The sequence below is a fragment of the Pseudopodoces humilis genome, chromosome 22 (assembly GCF_049639895.1).
Source record: "Pseudopodoces humilis isolate 2021_Gansu_Grassland_sample_001 chromosome 22, ASM4963989v1, whole genome shotgun sequence".
NCBI classification, from domain to species: domain Eukaryota; kingdom Metazoa; phylum Chordata; class Aves; order Passeriformes; family Paridae; genus Pseudopodoces; species Pseudopodoces humilis.
In genome coordinates, this window is record NC_142221.1 from 31,218 (window position 1) to 55,733 (window position 24,516).

General features: G+C 38.8%; 3 protein-coding genes and 1 long non-coding RNA gene across 10 annotated transcripts in view; 2 read left to right on the forward strand and 2 right to left on the reverse strand.

The window, feature by feature from the left end:
* Positions 1–6,791, forward strand: part of GARNL3 (GTPase activating Rap/RanGAP domain like 3) — a 37,788-nt gene extending 30,997 nt beyond the window's left edge. For both annotated transcript variants that reach the window (XM_014258063.2, XM_014258064.2), the window contains one exon: positions 714–6,791. In XM_014258063.2, coding sequence (XP_014113538.2) covers positions 714–870 — 157 coding nt within the window. In that variant the 3' untranslated portion in view covers positions 871–6,791. The remainder of the gene's footprint in view (positions 1–713) is intronic.
* A 633-nt stretch (positions 6,792–7,424) lies between these two features.
* Positions 7,425–8,119, reverse strand: LOC148182649 (uncharacterized). The gene is made up of 2 exons (XR_015774386.1): positions 7,984–8,119; positions 7,425–7,744 (listed from the first exon to the last, which is right to left on the reverse strand). It is a non-coding gene; the product is annotated as an uncharacterized LOC148182649 (long non-coding RNA).
* A 253-nt stretch (positions 8,120–8,372) lies between these two features.
* On the forward strand, positions 8,373–17,413 carry FBXW2 (F-box and WD repeat domain containing 2). Of its 4 annotated transcripts, none has more exons than XM_088065899.1 (7): positions 8,373–8,708; positions 10,376–10,793; positions 12,016–12,210; positions 12,985–13,118; positions 13,720–13,806; positions 14,686–14,855; positions 16,664–17,413. In XM_088065899.1, exons 1-7 carry the CDS (start codon positions 8,373–8,375, stop codon positions 16,950–16,952), a joined length of 1,629 nt encoding a protein of 542 aa, XP_087922025.1. In that variant the 3' UTR covers positions 16,953–17,413. The 4 variants fall into 4 exon arrangements, with proteins under 4 accessions (XP_087922025.1, XP_087922027.1, XP_087922026.1 ...); XM_088065901.1 differs by having other exon boundaries at positions 14,686–14,785; positions 16,664–16,891; XM_088065900.1 differs by having other exon boundaries at positions 8,566–9,038; positions 10,284–10,793.
* A 1,692-nt stretch (positions 17,414–19,105) lies between these two features.
* Positions 19,106–24,488, reverse strand: LOC102104598 (uncharacterized). Of its 3 annotated transcripts, none has more exons than XM_088065929.1 (2): positions 24,281–24,488; positions 19,106–22,318 (listed from the first exon to the last, which is right to left on the reverse strand). In XM_088065929.1, exon 2 carries the CDS (start codon positions 22,316–22,318, stop codon positions 20,951–20,953), a length of 1,368 nt encoding a protein of 455 aa, XP_087922055.1. In that variant the 5' UTR covers positions 24,281–24,488; the 3' UTR covers positions 19,106–20,950. The 3 variants fall into 3 exon arrangements, with proteins under 3 accessions (XP_087922055.1, XP_087922054.1, XP_014113437.1); XM_088065928.1 differs by having other exon boundaries at positions 19,106–22,581; XM_014257962.2 differs by lacking the exon at positions 24,281–24,488 and adding an exon at positions 22,459–22,837.
* Positions 24,489–24,516: the final 28 nt, after the last annotated feature.

The following is a 24,516-nucleotide window of genomic DNA, read 5'->3' on the forward strand; positions in this document are numbered from 1 at the left end:
ACTTTAGAAAAAAGACTGTAAATATTTTCAGAATTGATTGCTCATGCATATCTCGGTTGGCATGAGACTGACTGAGACCTTTGTATATCTACGTGCATTTCATGCTACTGTGTTTGCTAGAGGAAATGAATACGGTAAGTACTGAAACAATTACACTTTTTGCTAAAGACATGTTAATGAGCAAGGCAGGACTAAATGGCATTTTGAGGGGACCTGCTGCAGCTGAACCTGTTACAAAGATTTGGACTTCTGCAGCTGCACTGTGCAGACTCTTTTTGCTGTTTTCTTTGTATGCTCTTGTGTTGCTATTTTCAGAATAAATTTTGTGAAAAAATACCACAGCATTTGGCTGTTTGGCACTGACCGCAGTGCCATTCTCTTGTTTTCACTGTTTCCATAACCTATGTTTACACAGAATATTGGCAGAATACAGAATACCTGCAAGATACAGGAGACTGAGAGAAACAAAGCAAAACTAAACTCTTGCAGTGTAAAACTATGTTTGATATTTCCCTATTTGGAAATTATTTGGGTGAGGGGCTTCATTAATACTGCCTTTTGATTATTTTTTGTAGAGTGAAACAGGAAGAAACTCAGTTGTAATGGTCTGTGTCTGTCTTTAGGATAACTTGATTGAATCTAGAAGTAGCCATTTTTCCTTCCTGCCCTGACCTGTGTATTTTTTTTAGTAACTTTTGTCTTCCTCTTTGCAGGATAATCTCAAGCTCATTTGAAGGCTATTCTGAAAGACGTCATCTTTCCACTAGTTCAGATCCTGATACTTTAGCAAACAGGGAGGAGAGCTCACCACCTAGCTATCCATTTCAGCTGATTTCTTTATATGATGAAGACATCATTGACTTAAAATGAAGACACTTTTAAAACCTCCCTTACTACACATTTTCTTACAACTCTGTAAGCTCTATGGCAATGTCACAAACACTGCTTCTGGTGGTAAAATGTGGCTGGAAGTACTGGTGATATATCCTTATAGAACCCATGTTCTGGTTAGCACAGCCTGATTTGGTGATGCTTTTATCTTTGACATAGGTATGTTTTCTCAGTTAATGAAGCATTACTTTTTGTGGCATTCTAACAGTAGGTAATCAATGAGAAATTTAGGCTGAAACTGAAGTAAACAAAAAGTATTACTTGTTCTAAGCTGCTTATTAATTTGATTTACCTAAATGACATGCAGCAAAGTTAATTGCTGTAATTACTATTCATGAGTTGTTTTACAACAGTGTATGTCATGTTGGAAGAGGAATTTTATAACATAGATCACTACTTTCATTTTTTCGGTCTTTAAAAAACAAAACAAAACAACAACAAAAGAAGGCTTGCAGGTGAGGTCATTTTAAGCAGTGCAGTCACTCCTTAAACTGATGCATCTGTGGTATGTTTACTGAAGAATCTGGTGAGATATGGTGTTTCCTTTGCTCATTTTTAGAGAACCTTGAAAACTCTTTTGGCATAAAGAATCCATGAGCAGAGAAACTTTCTATAGGAAACACAAACTTTCAGAATGTTTCTCGAAAATTGGAAATTAAAAAAAACTAAAAAACCCACAAACAAACAAAAAATGCCAAAACAAAAACCCCAGTCCATCTGCTGGAAAACTCTTATTGTAGTGCATCTGCAGATTTTTCCATTACAGGCAGAAGAGCCAACCCCAATTGTCTTTGACTACAAAAAGATTCTTATGCAGACATCATCATTAGCTGTTGTCTGCACTTGCACCAACAGTACAAGTCATTATTTCAGATAGTTGTATTTTTGTAATTGGATGCAGACTCAAATTTCACTGCTAATAAGCTAGTCTTCTATGATGAAATAGTCATCTTGTCTCTTAGTGTTAAAAGGCAGGGATTTATATTTAAAGTTTGATTTTTTTTTACCCTTTCCTGTAGAACACCTTTGCAAAGATTTTGTTTGGTTTTGGTGTTTTTTCATGAAAGCCTTTCTATATAGGACATTTTTAGCTTTACTAACAAGTGTTTCTTGTTCCATCTGTAGAAATACTTCTGTATGCTTGATTTTATTTCATAATACCACTTGTATGTCATGATTTCACTTTTGTTCAAGTATGATCATCTTGCAGATGTGTGCCTTTTGCTGCCATCAGTCTGAATGTAAAACTGGTTTTGCAACGTGATTTTTTTCTTAGTTTATTGTATATAATGGCTGAATTGCTTCACTTGAAAATATGCAAGGTCTTACCTGGAAGCATAATTTCTTACACTCAATTGGGGCGGCTAATCAACACAACAAGCAATATTTTAAACAGTAATTAGTCTAGGAGCAGAAGGCTATTATTACTTTAGTGGGTTTTGCACTCATAGATGTGTGGGGTGAACCTTAATAAGCATCTAAAAGGAAGTACCAGATTCAAGTCTTTGCAAAAACTTGTAATTATTTTTTGAGAATGTTGTTTCCAGCGATTGTGCTATTTTACCCTATCCGTATTTATTTAGACAGTTAAGGTTTAAAAAAAAAATCAATCAGAAAGTATCATGTGGTATTTATTTTCCAGGAAGTTGTAAACACTTCTGAATCCACTGAATCTACTTTTGGGGTCACTGCTGGCACTTACCTATTTTTAGAAAGGAAAAGAACCAGCTTTTTCTATGAACAGCTTTCTCAATGTAGTATTTGATTTCTGGTTTGTGGCTATTTTTGAAGATTGTACCAGCGTGTTGCAAAACTGGGGCTTCAGTTAAAATTTTAACTGGAAACTTTGCTTTATCCTGTTAGAATTTTGGATTTTAAATATACTGCAGATGTTCACCTGTGCTATTATAGCATGATTTAAAATGATTAACCATTGTTTGATAACAGTTGAAGCAATATATGGAGATTTTAAAACTTGTTTTGAAGAACCTGAGCAAATACATACTTAAGTATCCTGAAAGACTAGCCTTAGAGATGGAGCGCTAGGGAGAACAAGAATGAGCTTGACAGAAAGCTTGATTACTGGCTATGATGGTAGTCAGAATGCATATAGATACAGCATTTGCATTATATCATAAACATGATTATTGAAGAAAGGGCTATAAAGCAGGAGTTATTTTCTTGAATAGTAAGTAAAGCAGTGGCTGTAAAGTATTACCATGAAATAAGAGACTGTTGGGGGGTGGGAATGTTGGGGGGGGGGGGGGGAGAGAGAGAGAAAGAACCTTTGAAGGTGTGCCTGTAGTTACAGCAGTGATGACATCTAGCAAATTAACTATAAGGAGTACAGAAACTGGATTACTGAAACTAGACAAAACCAGATCATACTGGCTTCGTGGTACATACATGGAACAGGATGTTGGTATCATTTGAAGAGCAAAACCCAGCAACTGCATCCCACCCACCTCCCACCTGCTTTTATGCTATAGCTAGACTTAACGGGTCAGGTACAAGCTGTTAAGCAGGTCACACTAGGAACAGCCAGACCTTAACAGACCATTACTCATATAGGACAGGAAGGAGCTGAAATCTGGAAAAAAATTAATGTCTTCATTCTTAATGTTTCCAGTAAGTCCCTTAACAAGGCTTTGACTTCTTGAGTTTTTGCTTCTGTACTTAATCAAGAGTGTTGTAGAAGGATAATACCTAATGTGGCAAAAGAACTACAGAGGAATACAACATCTGGTTTGGGTTATACACTTAGAGATGGTAGCTGAGGCTTTAAAGTCATGTATATGTAGTTTACTACCTACTTACTGTATGAGTGCAGCCCAGAATATAGGTAGAAGGTAGAGAACATGGAAATAATATTCCAATTTTATTTGACACAAGCCACAGGAACCAAATTCTGTGAAGATCTTTATCACATTGTATCAAAAGAACAAATACCAACACAATCACGTGAAACTGCTGGTGTAACAGGAGAAACCTCTATTGTACAAGGATATGGCTGATATTCACTGAGTTTTTAATAGTCTGATTAGACCACCATGATTTCTGTGTCTTTTCATGTGAGAACTAGCTTCTAGCCATTGTTTCTCTCAAAAGATCATCCTTACCATTCAGACTGCTAATTAAAATCTAGAGACCATTGGTGATACTGATACATAAGCTCTTGTGCATCATTTATAAAAGGCAAAGTTCTTACGCATCTGCAGAACCTCTCCTTAAGACTGGTGTAAGATGACAAGGCTTCTCAGAAGGCTGCTGGGATCGCTATAGTTCTCTCCAGAGTTGGAACCATGTTGTTTGCCCTCTGTTTTTCCAGCATGTGCATGCATATACTCTCTAAAACTTAAAAAGTAGTCTTAGGTACAAATTGTAGCTGTGTCCACTGTAGGCACAACCCTTTCTCCTTTCACACTGGATGTTAAGGCTGCCTGTAGGCTGCATTCTTGATGCTGGCTGACCAGCTCATGGTTAGGAGAAAAGATAACCTTTGAATCTACAACTAGTAAGATGGGTGTTGTTTTAATAGGAAAACTGAAAAATATTGCTACAGATGGATGGAAGGAATTGTTTCTGTGAAGGAAGAATTGTTACCAGATTGAACACTTGCTATCAAGCTAAGTTTAACTGAAGGCCCCTTCTAGACTCTTGGCTAAGTTTCTGCAATAAATACTTTCTATCCTAATGTGCTGGATTTGTTGGCAGTGGTAGGCCTCTTAACTCCTTCTGTCTAAATGGTATGGGTCACCACTCTCATTTACCTTGGTGCAACCATTAGACTGTACAGGCAGTTAATTTAGATTGTACTTGTGCATTCTCACCAGCATAGATAATGATGCATGAAATCACAAAATAGTTGAGGGTAGAGGGGACCACTGTGTTATCATCTAGTCCAATACACACACCCATGCACCACCATTTCAAAATGGGTATGAAACATTTTGAGCTACTCGTCATCTTTGTCCTGCATTTGAATTACAGCATGCATATAAACCATCACCACAACTTTGAAGTGTGACTAAAGAACCCCCTGACACATGAGATAAGTTAATTCTTTCACATACTCACACACACACAATATGGAGCCATTAAGGCTAAGGCTTTGATGAACTGTTCCCAAGGTTCCTAAAGCTCAGTTTGGGCTTTAGAAACTAGTACAGGCTAAGAGTAATTTTTGTCCAGTTTCTTATCCTAGTGACAATGCAGTATACTTAAATATTTTATATGTGTTTGAAAGTAACAAAGTACTTCCTTCCAATAAGAAATAAAGACCCACATGCAATTTGAAAGCTCTATGGTAGCAAGAGAACTGCTCTCTAGGTTCAGTGAACGCACACATACATTCAGTTTCCTGGTTTATAAAGAAGTAAGGCCTGTTCTAGTTATAGTCCTTTACCGGTTTGGGGGTGTGGCATGGATTCTTGTTTGTTTTGGTTGGTATAGTTTCTTGAGGCTGGCGGCATGGGAGGGATTTTGTTGGTTGGGATTTTTTTTTCAGGTTTTGGAGGAGGGATTTGGTTGGCTGGGGATTCTGTTTGTTTTTGTTTTTCAATGCATAACATACACACAAGTACGCACCTGGAATGAATAACAGGTTTGTTCTCTGCCTTCATGTAATTATTTCTGTAAATGTGCAAGTACTTGTAATTGATAGATTCCAATTGGATTTTTTTAGTACTGTGACAGTCAACTGAATTAATATTTAAACAGTGTTTAAGAGGGCAGGGATTGAGTAACTATTGCCTAACTAATTACATATGGTTAAGGTTGCTACTCCTGACATATATTTTCTGCCATAGTATGTATATTTAACCAGTAATGGCTAGCTCAAATATGTTTTCATAAAAATGTGGGTCTATAACTTGTGCTTGCAGATGCAGTGGCTTTTCCAGAGCCGTTAACTTAAAAGTCTGCATTTGAAATATATAGCCCTTTTCATATGGATTTTGTTTTCAATATATATACATATATAGGTATATATATTTGTAATTTCTACCGTAAATTTTCAGGGATTAAAAATCCTGAGTTATATATATAGGAACTTAAAGTAATGGGATCACAAAAGGAAGGGAAAGGAAAAATCCCATCAGCAAGTGATAAGGTATTGCAGAATAATTTCTGTTGCCTTCTGTGTATGGCAATGAGTATCACACTGTTTTCATTGTTAACAATTCAATGTCATGGTTCATACGCACAGTGCTTGCTTATTCTGTTAAAGCACTGTTTTCTCAGGCTTAATCTGGTTTTGTGAAGGACTAAATTATACCCTGGGAACCTAATATTAACAATATGGGATGGCTCAAGAGATTATGCAGTGAACAGCTGTACTTGCATGCAGGTTGGAAAGTATTTTTACTTGTCTTAGTTGAGCACAGCAACTTCACCAGCCTGTATACTGCTTAGCTGCTTCACTTTGTTGCTGACTGTAATTGACTCCTATTTGCTGGTGGAAATTGTGGTACTAGCACCTGGCTTGAAGAGAAAATGGAGATAATTTTCTGCAAATTTATTTATAGCTCTACTATGTATTTACCTGGTTGAATGGAAAATGTTATTTAAAGATTTATGCAGAGTGTTATCAATCTGGAATGTCAGTTTAATTGTCTTTGAATGGTAGCAGACTGCTTTGTAATTTAGTAACAGCATATTGTTAAGACTGTTGCTACAACTGTGATCAAAGACTTTATCACTGGTGATGGTAATCAGATTAAATGCTGGTGTATTACCATTATTTTTTATGTCATATGATAGCATGTATAGTTTGTATTTTAGATATAACATGCAAGCAGAAACAGTCCTATCACATCTGAAACTGTTTTAAGTGCTATTTATCACATTTGTGAAGAGGAAACATGATTTATTCCTTCATCTGTAATAAACTATAAATTTGACCCAACCGTTTCTTTCACACACACAGGACTAATGACTTTGAAATTTGGAAAGTAAAAAGACAAGAAATCAGAAAGACAGGATGTAGATGTAGCACAGAGGACTGCTTTTTCCATTTGAATTTTCTGAAGTCCTGTATCATAACTATGAGATTGCTGTTTGTGTCTTAAGCTTTACCCATTTTTGACAAAAGCCATAATGTAGCATTGGTTTGCGTTTCCAGGCATCTTTTAGACTTTCAGAGACCTGCTTCAGTTGGAGATCTTTACTCTGTAAACTAACACTACAAAACAGTTTTTCTCCCTTTCTGGTAAAGTGTATTCTTACTGTCTCCAACACCTTGCAATTCCTTTTGAAAAACCAATCATCTTTTCTGAAGTATCAAAGATACTCTCTTGTAAGAGCTACAACCTTTCTTGTGATTTAAATGTATTCCTAGCCACCTGACAATAGGAAAAAAACCTTAAATCCATGAAAGCCAAGAATTCATCTCCATTTGGGATTAAGACTTAATTCTGAGGTCAGGCATCCCAGAAAAAACAGCCACACAAACATCAACCACTACAGTCTGAAACTAACATTACCCAGGCTGCATCATGCACTTCTTCACTGTAACATGCACCATAAGGAAAAGGTAGAGTGCAGCAAGGAAATTTTATTTATTTATAAAATTGGATTTTATTTTACATCTTAGAAAAATATATTGGCCCCAATACAATTAATATTTTCACGTGGCCATTACAGTCAGTACACCAGGTTAAAAAAAACACAGGAACTGAAGAAATAAAGAGTAATTAATGGTGCTTACTATAACATCCTGAAATTCGATGGGTTCCTAAGAAGACCATAACCCAGTTCGTTAACACACAAGCAGCGTTCACTATGCCTCTCTCTTTAAGTAAGGAGATTTCAGGTATCAGCAACCATGGGGCTGGACCCCAGACAAAGGCAAACCCTGCAATTACAAGGTGAAGAGAATAAATGCAAGTTAAGTAGGAAAAAGTAAATTATGTCTAGATTAATCAAGTAAGGGGGATGCGGTTTTCACGTTAGATTTGTGCGTGATTTTACTAACACCGTACCTCTTCCAGAAGGAGAGAGAACACATGATTTTAAGTCAGTATGATAAACGCTAGTGCATTTTTCATCATAATAATTACAAGAATATTCTTAACAAACAGAACTTGCCAAAACCTCGGGTACGAGTCGGAAGCGGCGTGAAGCAACAGGCAGCGAGATTCCTCAGCAGCCATGTCTCGCCTGAGGGGAAACGTCGACGCGCCTCTCCACGGGGCCGCCTCTCCTCTCCTCCACGGGGCCGCCTCTCCTCTCCTCCACGGGGCCGCCTCTCCTCTCCTCCACGGGGCCGCCTCTCCTCTCCTCCACGGGGCCGCCTCTCCTCTCCTCCACGGGGCCGCCTCTCCTCTCCTCCACGGGGCCGCCTCTCCTCTCCTCCACGGGGCCGCCTCTCCTCTCCTCCACGGGGCCGCCTCTCCTCTCCTCCACGGGGCCGCCTCTCCTCTCCTCCACGGGGCCGCCTCTCCGCGCAGCGCCGGGCGGCAGGAGAAGGGCGGCGGGGACTGATGACGTTCGGATGCGCCGGAAGCCGCCTGATCGTAAGAGCGTCGGGTGCGGGAGCGCCTTCTCTCCGGTGCCGGCGGTTCGCTCGGCGTGGGCTCGGCCCAGCCCTCCCTTCCCTTCAGTACCGGGTGGTCGTGTGGCCTGGTCTCGTCTTGAACGTGACCCTTCTGTCGCGGGTGCCCGCAGATTGTGGCGCGGGCCGCGGAAGTGCTAAGAGCCGGTCCTGCGGTGGGAGCGATGGCCGCAGGGAAGCACCCTGCCGTGCTGGGCTCCGGGAGTCCGCGCAAGCCTTGGCGACTGCCCGCCGACGGACACTCCGCGCCGGGCTGCTACCTGAGGTGAGCGACGCGGAACTATCGGCAGCAGCGGCGCTGTCTGCGGTCCTCGCTGTGCTTTTTGCGTGTGGAGGTATATTGAGAGCGGGCGGGGGGAGCGGATGGGGCTGGCTGCGTAACACCTGGAAAAGAGGCTCGAGCACCGGTTTCAGCAGCCTCACAGCAGCCCCTAATTTCAGTATTAGTTTCACGTATTGAACACAACAAACGCCTTGGGGCTTACGGAGTTCTTATTCGTAGCCGCCCTATTAGAATTTTTCACTTATTTTAAAGAGAACACATGCCTGTTTGAACAGCAACTATATTCACTGCCGTATGTGCTGAGGAAAGCTGGTAAGTGCTGTCTCCAGTAAAAGCTACTGTAATGAACTTGTGACTTAACAGGAGCAGCTGCTTTTGTGCATTTGACATCCAGAATCTTCTTGTGTGTTTTACCAACAATTGCATGCCATGTGCAGCCTTTTACGGAGACGACTGTACTTTTTTGTACATAGGAGTCTATGTACTCTTAAGAGGTGTACTCTGAGATCTTATTCTATGATGGTAAAATGTCTGTATGGAAATAAACATACTGTTGAGTCCCACTCAGGTACCTCAATTCTTAAAGTCTGGGAATGCTGTGAAATTAAGACGGTCGTCTAATGAATTAGACTTTCCAGAGAAAATAAATATTATTTTTTAACTGTTTGTTAAATTTTGTTTTATTTTAACTGTTACATCGTTTAACTGTTGTAAATTTTAACTGTTTTTTAAATTTGATAAACATTTGTTAGATGTTTATGTTGTTAATCAGTAGTCCCAGGGCACTGGAGGAACTTGAGATGTCATAGGATAGTATAGGTGCATATAGATAGATGTAGTTCAGGAGGTGGTATTCAATTTCACAGTTAAGTCTCAGTGGAAATAAACTGAGAAAATAGGAAAGGAAAAAAAAACAAAAGAGGACTTTTTTTTATGCATTTAGGTCAAAGTGGTGCAGACACATCAAAACTGATGCACGAGCTCAGGTCTTTACATGGGCCAAAAAGAAAGACGACTAACGTATTCTCCAGCACAGTGTGTCAGACATCTCTTTATAGTTGTTTTTTTTAAAAAACTAACTAGTTACCTGCTTTGTATTTAAGATAGTTCAGGACAAAGATATGAGTAAATTATGTTAGTAACTAGCTTACCACTGCTTATGTGCTTTGGTTTTTTCCCTTTATCAGAATTATCCATGGGTAAACTCTAAGACTGTGTTTATTTGCTGTAACAGGTTTAAAACTTAAATTAACCCCTACCTTATTGGACTCAGAATCTGAAAGTGTTAATCTAAAACAAGAAATATGTAAACATTCATAATGAATGCTAACATTCACTAGCTACGTGCAATTTACTTGTAAGTCTGCTGTAGGACAAATGATAGTTCAGGGTGCATGCAAATGCTTAGTCCTAATCTAAAGAATATTTTGAAATGTGTTTAGTCACTTAAATCTATGTGTTAACGTGCCATTTGGAATACTTATGTACCAGTAATAAAGATGTGATTCATACCTTATTTTCTGAACGGAACTAATACAGTATTTTGATGTATCACAGGTAAATTTTTCCATAACCTTATGGAGAAAAAGGACTTTGAAGCATGGCTTGATAACATTTCTATTGCATTTCTTTCTCTGACGGACTTGCAGAAAAATGAAACTCTGGATCACCTGATTAGCTTGAGTGGAGCAGTCCAGCTCAGGCACCTCTCCAATAATCTAGAGATTCTCCTCAAGAGGGACTTCCTCAAACTTCTTCCATTGGAACTTAGTTTCTATCTGTTAAAATGGCTTGATCCGCAGACCTTACTCACATGTTGCCTCGTCTCTAAGCAGTGGAACAAGGTTATAAGTGCCTGTACAGAGGTGTGGCAGACTGCTTGTAAGAATTTGGGTTGGCAGATAGACGACTCTGTTCAGGATCCTCTACACTGGAAGAAGGTTTACCTAAAAGCTATTTTAAGGATGAAGCAACTGAAGGACCACGAAGCCTTTGAGACATCCTCTTTAATTGGACACAGTGCCAGAGTATATGCACTTTACTATAAAGATGGACTTCTGTGTACAGGTAGGAAGGACAGACAATTTGGGAGTCATAAAATTCTTTGTTTTCTCTTCCCCCTCAAGATTAAAGACAATATGCTTTTCTTTTACCAGACAGATTGTTTTCATAGTGTGACTATAGATGATGATTCAAAATTACTTATTTTTTCAACTTCTGAAACACCTGGTGTATTAATAAACTCATTAGTCACTTTAATAAGAACACAAGGAGACTGATGTCTTTGTTGGATAAAGAAATAGTAACAGCAGGCGTCATTGTTTCTGCCCATGGCAGGGTGGTTGGAACTAAATGATTTTTAAGGGCCCTTCCAATTCAGATTTCTCTATGATTTTGATCATGCTGTTACTATAATTAAGCCCATTTGAGAAGTACAGATATGTTAGCTATCCTCTTAGATGATAGCTTTCAAATAACAAGACTTTGGGCTGTGAGAGAATTTCAGTCTCCCAAAGTGTGAAAGAAAAAGTTGTATCTTCTTCCTGGAAGCAAGGCTGTAAGCACTTTCAGTTCTTAACATAAGTGCTTTATGAAGTGCTGTAAAACTAGATTTAACCTTGCTACTAGTCTGACTGGAACGTAATTTCATCTTCCTCCCTGAAGAGTACAGTCTTCAAGATTTTAGTTTGAGCTTAAGTTACAGACAGAATATATATGAAGCCTTAATATGAAAGAATAATAACAGTTACAATGAACCACCGTCAGAGCATATTCAAAGGATTTTCCAATCATTTGGAATGACAATGTTGTACACTAAGTTGGGAATACTAACTTCAGTTGCTTATTTGTTGGTACGTTAGGATGCTTATTAGAAGCCAGCAACTAGAATCGAGCCAGTGTTTCACTTACCTACTCAACAGTGAATGTTATACACAGAAAACAGCGTTGTCAAAACTTGTCTGACAGCTTTTGTACTGAAACCCCCAGGAGAAGAAGTGGGTGTAAATAGTACAGGGTTTTATTTTGCTCTCCAAAGCTAGCAGTTTTTAAAAGAAGACCTTCAGGTAGAGAAAAGAAAGTGGCAGGATATGGGGCCTGGTTTCAAGATTTGGTGGACCCCTTTCCTTCCTGAAAGAAACTAAAGCTTGCAGTATAGTCAGTGGCTCTGCAAACCTGAGAGTGATGTATTATGTGAAACTTCCATGCGTCTGTTTCAGTAGACACTGTCAGTCAGAGGTAGTGCTAGAACCTACCAATCTTCCAATTATCCTGTTCTTTTATATTCTAGGATCAGATGACTTGTCTGCAAAACTGTGGGATGTAAGCACAGGTCAGTGCATATATGGTATCCAGACACACACTTGTGCTGCAGTGAAGTTTGATGAACAAAAGCTTGTAACAGGATCTTTCGATAACACAGTAGCCTGTTGGGAATGGAGCTCTGGGGCAAAGACACAGCATTTTAGAGGACATACTGGTGCAGGTAGGTGAAAATTTAAAAATTGTAATTTCACCAGTGAAGTGACGTACATCATCATCAAACAAAATATAAGTTAGCTTTTTCTGTTTGTTCAGCCTCTGTTCTCTGTCGCCTGAGTCACAGTTCTTCTTGACAGAGGAAGTGACCAGAACAGATACACACTTGTCCTTGAATATGCCAAAACTTAGCCATGTAGTGTTTTGCAATTGCATGTAAGTAACAATAAATGCCATGGCTATTTCAGTAGCTTCAAAGCTCAAAGAAATGCAAATCTTAGGTAGCAAGGTATACATGATCATGACCATTCTTTCTATTCCCAGACTGGACATGAGCTTAAAGCAAAGAGTAAAATAGGACCTGGGAATATGTATTTGTATTGCCCTCATTATTAAATTCTTTGTTGTGTACTTAGAAATATCCTCAGCTCAGCTCAGTTTTTTTCCCTTGTATTTATAAAATGTACTAATCCTGTGGAATCGTCTTACTAAAACTCTGGAAATAGGAACTAGCTTAAGTTGCTCTTTGCCATAGTTCAGCCATAAAGAAACCACTGATATATATACATGCTCTTAATTTAGGCAAAAAACCCCAGTAATTTTGCAATGTAAATTTAGGCATCCAGAGTAACAATTCATGTATACAGTTCAAGAACAATTAAAGATATAGTTGCATATGAATTTAGAAGCTACTAAATTTATACAGAGGCTGCTAGTGTCTCACAGAAAAATGCATGCTTAGAGACTGGTATTCCTTATTTAGTTCCATTTTTGCTTGAAGTTTTCAGTGTGGATTACAATGATGAACTTGATATTCTGGTCAGTGGCTCTGCAGACTTCACTGTGAAAGTATGGGCCTTATCAACAGGAACGTGCCTGAATACCCTTACTGGACACACAGAATGGGTCACTAAGGTAGGAATATTGATTTATAATTAATCTCACACACTTATTTGCACTAAATTTGTAACGTTCTAAATTTTTATTTCCTAACCCTGCAACTAGGTTTAGAATCTGAAAAACATCTGGAAATACTGCAAAAAAACATTTCAACAGAAAAAATATTTAAGCTGTAATTAAACCTTTCAGACCACTGAAGATACTTCAATTCCAAAGCAGCTGGGATAATATTAGAAAGCAGCCTTTTGATTCAAAGACTGAATAAAAACTGGTTCTGAAAGAATGCAGCTTTAGAAGTTATGTAAAAAAATCTAATGATCTTGATAACAAAAATCTGAGCATGAAACAATATTTTTCTTCTATTTATTTCAGAACTTGAAATGTGGGGGGTATGACTGTACAGGTGAAATATGTATGTTTCCTTATTAATACAGTAAGTTGTTACTAGTAGGAACAAGAGGAGTGTAAACTGTAGTTTTCCTTCAGTTGCTAAAACTATTTGTACTGCCTTTATACATGGGTACACTATGCAGGTGGTCAGTGAAGTGAAAAATACAAATGAAAATTTGTTTATTTAACAGCATCAACATAAATCATTACCATCCTTCAATTACAGGTCGTTTTGCAGAAGTGCAAAGTCAAATCACTTATGCATAGTCCTGGGGATTATATTCTCCTAAGTGCAGATAAGTATGAAATCAAGGTATGCACCATATATCATGCATATATTATTTTGGTACATTGAGAAACAAAAACCTTGAGTATTTTGCTGCAGTTTATTAATAATAGAAGGCTTTAGTTTTTCCCCACATTTCCTGCTTTAGAGGCTGCGTGCAGAACATGAAACTCATTGGAAACTAATTTTTCAATGCTTGCCTTAGCATTTGGTTTTAAATGATAGCTCTACAAGAATGGTAATGCAAAGAATCAGTGCTTTCAGGTCATGCTTATTGTGCTAACTTGACGGTGAGGCAGGTAACTGCAAATACTGTTACTGTTGGGGACTTCGGGGTGGGAGAGTGCTGTAAGTTTGTGGCTATAGAAGTGCTTTGTAACTGAAACAGTTACATTTCTGTCCCAATTGGATGGTTGATGTGCCCCCCCCCACCCCCCCCCCCCCCCCCCACCCCCCGAACCCCCCCCCCCAGGGGGGCCCCCCCCCATCCCCCCCCCCCCCCCCCCGGGACCCCCCCCCCCCCCCGGAGCCCCCCCCCGCCCCCCCCCCCCCCCCCCCCCCCCCCCCCCCCCCCCCACCCCCCCCCCCCCCCCCCCCCCCCCCATTCTTTAAAGTACCCATTTTCACTGTTTTTTTAGGCTAGAAACAACACATGCTGCACCAATACTGTAAGACAAGTCAGTTGAAGAATTGATGTTCCTACCTGAAAGAGATAAATATTTCTGAAAAAAACTTATGCACACATTTACCTATTATTTTTATTATTTTTTTAAATTTTTATTATTATTTATTATTATTATTACTATTTATTATTGTTTTATTAAAAAGAGACTGCGAGGCTTGCTCTACTTACGTAACATTTATAATGTGAATTTTTTATGGCCTTAAACTGTGTTTTAATTGTAGATTTGGCCTATTGGAAGGGAAATAAACTGCAAGTGCTTAAGAACACTGTCTGTTTCTGAAGACCGAAGCATCTCCCTACAGCCCAGACTGCACTTTGATGGTAAATACATAGTGTGCAGTTCAGCACTAGGATTATACCAGTGGGACTTTGCCAGCTATGATATTCTCAGGTAAACCATTCAGTTTAGGATTCAGTCTTCATTAAATGAGTAAAAAGTAGATCATAGTAGTTTCAGTAACTTATTTTATATGTGGACCAAAAGAATCTTGATAAAAATTCTGTAAACATCTTGCTTTACACATACTGAGCAGTTTTAATTCTAATTTTGCCTTCTGATAATATGAATCGTTTCACTGCTGTTTTGGTTTCTGGCCACATGCTAATTCTCTTCCATATTTTCATTCTGTAAGCTGAAATGTTTCAGTATAGACTTACACTAGAGTGCAACACTGTAGTTGTGAATGTGAAAATGTAGTGACCCAGAGCTAATGTTACCATGGACTGCTGGACAGAGAACCAAGCAGGCATTTCTGGGAGTCCTTTGATGGGACAAGAAATTAAAATTTTCCTTATAGCACTATTGATCTGCTAATGCTGTGGAATGATAGTGAAATCTATCAGACTGCAGTAAGGGACCAAACATGTGGGGACTGACAGTGGTCAAGTAAGAGATTTTTAAGCTTCAGGCACTATCTTGAGCCTATGGGAAAGTCAAGTACACAATTTTCTCACTCTGGCCTGAGAAATCATAAGGAGGAATCCAAACAGTCCTTAGAGAAGGAAAACAACCTTTGCAGGTGTTGTTTGTTGCCTTGTTGTTTACTTGCAAGAAACTGTCAAGGGGTGTTGTTCTTGACTGTCCAATGATGGTGATGTGTTCGTTTGATGGCCAATGAGAGGTTTACCTCTTCGGACCTTCTCGGAACTGACTATTAAAAAAAGATCTGGAAGAACAAAAAGTGCTCTCTTCTGCAGCTAGGGCTAGAGAGTCTATGTCGTCACTATCTCTGTTCCTAATATAGTATGACATAAACATGATGGCATTCAATTTCCACAGAAAGAATCAGGCTGTATGAGTAGGAAATGGTGGCATCAAAGACAGTAACTTACTAAAGAAAAAAATGCATTTTAGAACCTCTAGCAGACTCTTTAATTCAAATAGTCTGAATATTTGTGGATATTTGAAAGATCTTCAGAAGTATCAGTAAGAATAACTGAGTAATTTCACCTCTTAGTTTACCCTCCCATCTTTCAAAACAAAAGATGGTCTCTTACTGTTGAGAACATTTTCATCCCCACACATTTCTGTGCCTCAGTTCTTTGCTTTATGTAATGCTATAATCAAACGTGCTGGCAGTTGTGGAAGACTCAAGTCTTCAGTTTCTGTTCCAAATTTTACTTATTAAGGGAAGACATCATAAAGGTGTTGGGGAACTAAAAAATACTTCAATTTCTCCCCATGCTTAATTTAACATAAAACATCAGTAAAACAGCACTCTAAGGACAAGGATGATTTATCTAACCTGCTTATCACAACAAGGCATGTCTATGTTTCACTTCTGCATTTTAGAAGAGTGATCAAAAGAATAGTAACAGCATTTACCTCTTAGTGTAAAGATATTGAGGCATGAAATCCATATGGAAATTTACTGTAAAACACAAGTAGATTTTCTCTTTTGTTTGTATGTGGAAATATTTTTCTTGTGCTCTGCTGAATAATCCTTTTCAAACCTTAGCCTTTACTTATGTTCAGATGGGTCTGTCCTGAAAGCACAAATTCAGAACTGAAACCACAGACCTGATTGTAGCTAAGTGTTCAGTTGCTTAATTTGAAAGATTTGCATCCAGTTCTTTCTAAAGTATTTCAGAATGATGTGTTTAGACACATTTTCTGTAGACACACAGGATTTAGTTTAGTAATTCAAGCTCATGACTAAATTTTAAGGGAGATTCTAATACCGTTTTCTTGTCTTCTAGGGTTATCAAACCTCCAGACTTCTCAAATGTGTCGTTGCTGGGCTTTGGAGAGATATTTGCTCTACTGTTTGACAACAGATACCTGTATATAATGGACTTGAGGACAGAAAAACTGATAAGCCGCTGGCCTTTGCCAGAATATAGAAAGTCAAAGAGAGGTTCAAGCTTTTTGGCTGGTGAAATGTCTTGGTTAAATGGACTAAATGGCCAAAATGATACGGGCTTGGTTTTTGCCACCAGTATGCCAGACCATAGTATCCATTTGGTGTTATGGAAAGAACATGGCTGAAAAGCTCACACATACAGAATCTTCAGGAATATATGGCCTATCGGCAGTGTGTCCGTAAAACAAGACTTTGCATGAACCAAAGTTGCACACCCAATGGTATCATCATGCAATGCACAATCATTTACTTTTATTTGGGCATTTGGGAATGGGTTGTTTTGGACATAATGCAATGCAGCATGCTAACAGTATTCACCACAAATTTTTGTCTATATTCATGTTTAAATATACCTATTTGGGCTCTGAAGTATAGCTTGTAATGTTTAAACCATTCAAATCTGCTATCAAGTCTGAAATCAAGTTGTGCTTGACCTGACTTTGGACCTTTTTTTTGTTGTTGAAACAGAAGGTGAAGCTAGTATTTTAGAACCATAGGCTTTTGTACGTGTAACAGCAAATAGTGGTTACAGTGCATGGCTGCTTAACAAAAATGAGAAAATAGCAAACCCTTTCTCTCTCCAGAATCATTCTCTTCAAAATGTTTTTCCATACGGTAGCTTTAAAAACCTTTGAAACAGAAGAATTAAATGAGTCCTTTAAATAGGATCAGATACCTGATCATTCAAGTTCAGGAATATGTCAGTACGATCTGTCCTCAGCAAGAGTGATGCACCTTTTCATCTATCTGATAGAGCTTGTGATTGGAGAACCTCTGACATATTCATCATCCTTGCTAACAGTAACTCAGAATGGCTTGATTGGTATTTTATAGTCCTTATTTCCTAGAGTTTGTGTTAAAACATAATTTAGTTCACATGAAGGGGAAGATGATTTTCAGTCTTTACAGAGAGTCGCTTTCTTACATTAAATGATGTCTACCAGCCACTCACTTTCTCCAAAAGTTGCAGTTAATGTATTGAAAACAGTTGCTAAATCTAGAGTTGAAAAGCAGGGGCAAATGACAGAATGCCACGTGTCTGGAGAAAAAACAAAACAAGAGTCTGAAGAAAAGCACAAGGGTAGAAAAAAGTCTTATTGATCATCTGATGATGATCTGATGATAATTGCTGGGTAGCAAATACTTGTCCATGTACTTTTGTGCTATTTGACACGTACTTAAAAGCTGTTACATCACATGCTTTAGAAATGCTTTAGGTTGATCCCTTCCCTTCCCTTCCCTTCCCTTCCCTTCCCTTCCCTTCCCTTCCCTTCCCTTCCCTTCCCTTCCCTTCCCTTCCCTTCCCTTCCCTTCCCTTCCCTTCCCTTCCCTTCCCTTCCCTTCCCTTCCCTTCCCTTCCCTTCCCTTCCCTTCCCTTCCCTTCCCTTCCCTTCCCTTCCCTTCCCTTCCCTTCCCTTCCCGCACCTTCCCGCACCTTCCCGCACCTTCCCGCACCTTCCCGCACCTTCCCTTCCCGCACCTTCCCGCACCTTCCCGCACCTTCCCGCACCTTCCCTTCCCGCACCTTCCCGCACCTTCCCGCACCTTCCCGCACCTTCCCGCACCTTCCCGCACCTTCCCGCACCTTCCCTTCCCGCACCTTCCCGCACCTTCCCTTCCCCTCCCTAATGTTAATTTTTTTTTACACAACTTGAGAGCATGAGTTTTCATGAAGACTAGCTCCCCTTGAAAAGACAAAACTATCTAGTAGCATTACTAGTGTGACTTTTTCTTCACGCTATTCAAGGAGACCTGATTTCATTCTTAATACTGAATCAAGGACAAGATTCCCAAATGTATGTAGTATCAATTATACCAATGAAGGGGAGTTTTCATATGCAAGAATCAGTAATTTGAGCGATGCTGTAGGAGTTGCATGAAGGCACAAGTGGAGCAGTCTCTTAAATACAAGGCCAGACTCTTAAGCACCAATTTATGCATACCAATTTACTTTGAAAAAATCTTGTCTGTACTCAAGGATTTTATCAACCAGAAGCCAAATTCGCAACTCTCATTTCAAACTGCACTGTGTGGGGTATAAATGATGAGCTAGCAAAAGCGAGCTTTTGTTGTCTCACTACAAAGTGAAAAAAGCTTCCATGAAAAAGAAAGTTTTCAATAACTTGTCTTGAACTGGGTTCAGTTCTCATCTTTCTTAATGTTGGAGTAACGTAACAGTATTGTTATGTGTGCAGTAACTCAGCTTCTTCTGAAGGAGCCACCTATACAGCACTGCATTAACTTCGAAAGATTAAACAGAGGTGTGACAGAAATGTCCTTGTTTCCAAATCAGCAAAACAGGAAAACTTGATTAACTACTTTTATTAGTGACCTTAATCATGCAGAGTCCACAGAGAGGTGGAGCACAAGATGGCTGAGAAACTGAGACCCAAGCTGGGCCTTCCTGAAAGAATAGTGGGGAAAGGGAAGGTGGTGGGCATGGGATGGGGAGGCACTGCTTCTGTCTCCAGCTAGTAAGCTATGAAGAAAACAATGTCAGACTCATTTCAGCATCATGCAGCAAGACAATGGTCAGTGTTCTTACAACAAGAGAAATTCTCCACGGTGAAGTTAGTTTAAGACTGAAACACGTTGCCCAGCCTTCCCAAAGTCCTGAGCACACCATGCTGTAAACAGGGACATGGACTTTCAGATTCCCCTTTTAAACAACAAGTCTGAAATTCTAAATGGACCTGTTGCTACACAAGATTGTGTGACTGACAGCAGCAGGCATTTCAGATAGTAATATAGCTGCAAGTTTGTTGATATAGACTGGGAGATGCTGCAGTCACCGTGAAGCACAGTAAAAGTTCTTTTTGGACATCCACTAATGATGCTAATCCACTAGTGACAGAGCTCCTTAAGAGCACAGGTACGTGCCACTACCAAGTAGATAAAGGAACGAAAGCATGACATTAATGTAGAAATTTTGAAAAGCATACTTGCTCAGACATGCTCTTTGTCAGAGTGTCAGGCTATCGCTGCCTTCAGATGTGCCTTCAGTAGGAAGGTTCTAATTATATCACCACAACATATGCAATGCATGTAGTTCTGGGGGCTTATCAAACAGAAACTGAAATTACGAAACTGAAACTGTGAAAACAGAAGTGAGCAAATGGTTTTTATGGTTTGCTTTGTTTTCCATCCAACCCTTCAGCAAAAGTCACTACTTAGCAGTATTTCCAGATAGAGGTTGGAAAAAATGCAGCTTCTGTACCCTTAATGCCTATCAAGGAAACAATATAATTTAACTTACCCATCACATAAAGGACTAAAATCCAACTTGTGTCTAAATTTCATGAAACATTTTCCTATGAGGCTTCACGGTGCCAGGAAAAAACCCAACAAACTATTAAGTTTCATAAAAGTTGTTTGGCCATCTATTTTTCCCTCCTCGAAATAGGTTCTTTAAAGTCCACAAAAGTATCATATTTAATATCAATCTGTATCCCTTGCCTCTATTAAAAGCTTTCCAACACAACTCAGCACTTAACACTTTAGTAATTCATAACAGGTGCAATCACTCTTCTCAATGTTACATGTCTGCAAAGCCCAGTTGAACAAAACATTTATCAGCAAAACTTCAACAGCTGTGTTTAGTGTTACAATCCATCACGTCTTTAACATACACTATTTCCAAGAACATAAGGGGTAATTTTTTTACAACTGAAAGGAAGATTGTGCTCAATTATTTGTCTACCTTTTACTCAAATTGATGCATACAAATTTGGTACCCAGTGACATACAAACTGCAAGAATTAAGCAATGCTACCTTTAATCAAATTAAACCTTAATTAATCAAATTAATACCTTTAATCAAATTACTGTATTTGTGCTTTTTGTATATAGGTTGAAAACTGCCCTGCATTATTTGAATCAGTTGACAGATACTGATTTTTATTATTGTTTTAAGTGAAAACAAATTGTACATTTTCCGGAAGAAATACTGCAATCTGCATTGATCCATGATATCATTAAATGATTCATGGCTTTGCTATAGATTCCCTAAATAATTGCAGCAAAATGTAAACTCCGTGGGGAAATCAATATGATCTTTAAAGGATGTCCTCTGTCTTCCCACAATACAGGTAGCGCTCCACTTTCACTCCTTATAACCAAGGTTTCACTTTTGAGCTCGCAGCATGGTTTGAGATAACACCTTGTTAACATTCATGATTAATGATGAGTTATATCTCCACAGTGTTGTATCCCTGATGAGAGATTCTCTGGGAAGGTCGCTTTGAAGGGCCTTCCGACAGTGATAAATGAGGGCAACATCCATGGGAACATTCGCACTGTTCCCATAAGAACGTAGGACAGAATGGACTGAAGTCTGAATCACCTTTCGTGGATCAACTATCATTTTCCTGGGATTGATTACATCTTTCCTGTCAGGCTCTCTGTATACATGCTGTAGTATGTTAACACCTGGCACAGTATTCCAAGATGAAATATTGAACATACGAGATGATATGGTTTCTGGGAAGATATGGTTCTCAAAGAGGAAAACGCTAGTCCCTGGGTTTTGTTCCTGAAGACTGTTCATCATTGTTTTCCAGTTTGGGTGTTTAAGGGGAAGAATTATTTCATCAGCATCATTAAGGACCACAAACTTGCTCCTTTCCATGTTACGGTATATACAGTCATTCAGAGCTGTAATTTGTCCATAGTAGCCGATGTGTGTTCCATCTTCCATGAAGTGCCATTCAGAAGAAACCCTGAGGTGTGAGTTTATTGGCCAGGGAATTATCTCAACAGTTCCTTCTTCTATATAGAACTTCAAGACTTTCTCCATCAGATGGCTGCAGTTGTTCTTATAGATCACCACTTTCTGTACTCCAAGAATCTTGTACATTTCCATACTCTGTATAAACTGCAAGACATTGTTGTAGTTTCCAAACATGGCAGAAATGCACACAGTGAAGTCAACAGAAAAGGTCTCAGCCTTGCGGTTTTTAATTTCAAACCTTGGCAGCTGGTTGATATTTCCATGTGGAGACTGATTAATTGATACATGTGTTGGATCACAGTTTTCAGGTTCCAAACAAATTATATCTGCTGCACCATAAGGGAATCCAAATCTATCAGAATGAACATCAATTTTTGCTTTTGATACATATATCTTTCCATTGGGCTGACAGCAGAACCAGCAGTACAGTTCTTTTACATCTTCATGGTGAACAATCCCAATCAGACGAGTGACTTTGCTTTCTCTGTCATCAAAGTATGGGGATATAATAAAAGTTTTGTTATCTTTTAATGCTGTTATTGTGCTATTGGCAATTTTCCCTCTACATCTTCTGCCTTCTTGAATTACTTTTGGCTGATGGGAAAGTCCCTGTAACCTCAGATAAGAAACTGCAAGCATTGAAGTTAAAGTAATAATGCACACAGCAGCAGCAAAGTAAGTTTTTTTCCCAGCATACAACATTATGTATGTATCTAAATGTGCATGTAAATTTCTTTGTCCTTGTACTTTATGCTGCCGCATCTGCAGAAAAGAAAAGACATTGTATGACATGATAATACTGACCCATCATCATCGCTCAAGAATTTCACAATTCAAAGAATTGTGAAAGAATTTCACAAAACAAGCTGGCAGCAAGTCTCTATCATGGTGCACTGACTTACTCAGAGACTGTGCTTTTATGAAAAATCAGTCACAGAATACACCTTTAATGATACGTAGGATGCTGTATGTGACAGTCCTCTATTTGTCAGATGTGTGGAGCAGTTTCCGTACAGTGGAGGGTTCTGCAGAATAACATAAGAGATCTATATATAGCAATACAAGGAGTATTTTTTTTTTTAATAATCTAAATTTTAGAATATCCAATTTAATAACTAGACAGTAATTCTTAAAGCAAAGCTTTTCTTTTTCTCCACCTACACAGTGCGTATGTAAATTATATTTAAAAAAAAACAAACTCAACCAGACTTCTCACAGACAAGCTAGAGACAGATAAATTAAAAGTATATAGAATTAATCAAGTTCATAATAAACATGCTATGTGGGGATTACATACAATGGTCCAGATATTATCACTAATTTATGAGTTACCTAACTTGCAGACCACCACAAATGAGACCATACACACAGAGCAAAGTCAGTTCATACAATCCAGCAGAAGGCAGGTGAAATCTATGCAGGTATAAAACTCAGTCTCAATTAGCCGCTCTACCATGTACGTAGCCATGTACATGGCAGGAGTTACAGGAAAGGTTATCTCATATTAATGCTTATGAGAGATCTGGGCCTCCTCACACTGCATTAATGCTGGCTCAGCTCCTGGCACGATTTGGGGGTTACGGCTTAAAACTCCTGCTGCTGCAGGAACAGGTAGGCAGTCCCAAGTGCCTGGATGACTGAAGTCTTCAGCAGCACTTGTGCCCCAAGTGTTAATGCCTGAGTGGGTGGAATTTATGGCACTCTGAAGCACTCATTTCTACAAGTGGAACCTAGACGAAAGTTTTCTCTACAAATTCATCTTTAGGTATTCAGGTATGATCCATAAACAGAAAAGTGACAGCAAGTCTCCTCAAATGCCTGCTTGTACCACAGAGATTCTTGGGGAAAAAGTGTCCCAGATTAATCAGATTCACATCAGAAAACTGGATCAGAAAACTGGATTGGTAGAAGAGAGTTTCCCCAACTGCCAGCAGGAAGCGTGAAGTAAAATGCCAGCATGGAATGAACTGATGTTATTGCACAAGATGACGAAAATGTTTCTAGCAGGCGAAAAATAATTACCTATGCCTTCAAAATAATGTACAATATTTTCACAATTGCTCTTTCATGAAAAAGTGAATTAGGGAGAACCACAGTCACAATACACCCCTGAGAATGTCCCATATGCCAAGGCTGATGTGATTTACAGTAGCCTTTGATAGCTCCCAATAACTTTTTTTTCAGACAAGAGTCATAGGGGCACCAAAAATCTCACTACATCACACTAGGCACAAAGCAGAAAAGGAGTAGCAGAAATCACTGACTCTTCTATCTCTGAATATGGAGAGTCCTCCCCATAAATCCTTAAAATTGAGAGCAGAACTTCAAATACATAGTAAGAGTCTGCTATTGCCATACAACTTCCCACTGGAGATTTGTGACTGAAAACAACTCAAACATTTTAAGTCTTTTTATGAAATGTTCTAAAGTACAGTTTTCCCCCAAGCATTCTTATTCCAAGGATGTTATATATTATAGCATTCTTAAAACATAGAGGAGGTCGCATTTAGCATTCTTACCCTTGGTTTTACCTACAGTTAAAATATTGTTCTGTCTTACAGAATAAATATTTTTTAATTAAAGAAACATGAAACAGTAAATAACAAACTAAATTTATTACCTGTTATTTCTTCTACTTTTGCTAGCAATAAATAACTAACAAGAAAAAAAAATATATCTTTTCAACTGTGTTTTGAACAGCAAACACTGGAAAGGAAAAGGTACCTTTTAAAGCAGATAGCCGAGTGAAGTTCTGTTCAGTCCTCCGTTCACTTTTAAGTTATTTTGCTAAAATAATCTACTAATTGTTTATTTTAAACAGATAAAAACTTAAATACCTTTAAGGTAAATTGCAATAATTGTTCAATACAGAACAATACTGAGAGAAAAAAAAAACTGGTACAATACCTAAGACCCTTCCTGGCACATTTTATTTCACACAGCTGCTGCTCTTTAATGTC

Excerpts from the sequence above, each read along its gene's own strand:
- FBXW2 (XM_088065899.1), top strand. The coding sequence starts at position 8,373 with ATGACGTTCGGATGCGCCGGAAGCCGCCTGATCGTAAGAGCGTCGGGT. Across the intron at positions 13,807-14,685 it reads CAGATAAGTATGAAATCAAG|ATTTGGCCTATTGGAAGGGA; the intron begins GTATGCACCATA and ends TTTTAATTGTAG. Across the intron at positions 14,856-16,663 it reads GCCAGCTATGATATTCTCAG|GGTTATCAAACCTCCAGACT; the intron begins GTAAACCATTCA and ends CTTGTCTTCTAG.
- LOC102104598 (XM_088065928.1), bottom strand. The coding sequence starts at position 22,348 with ATGTCATACAATGTCTTTTCTTTTCTGCAGATGCGGCAGCATAAAGTA.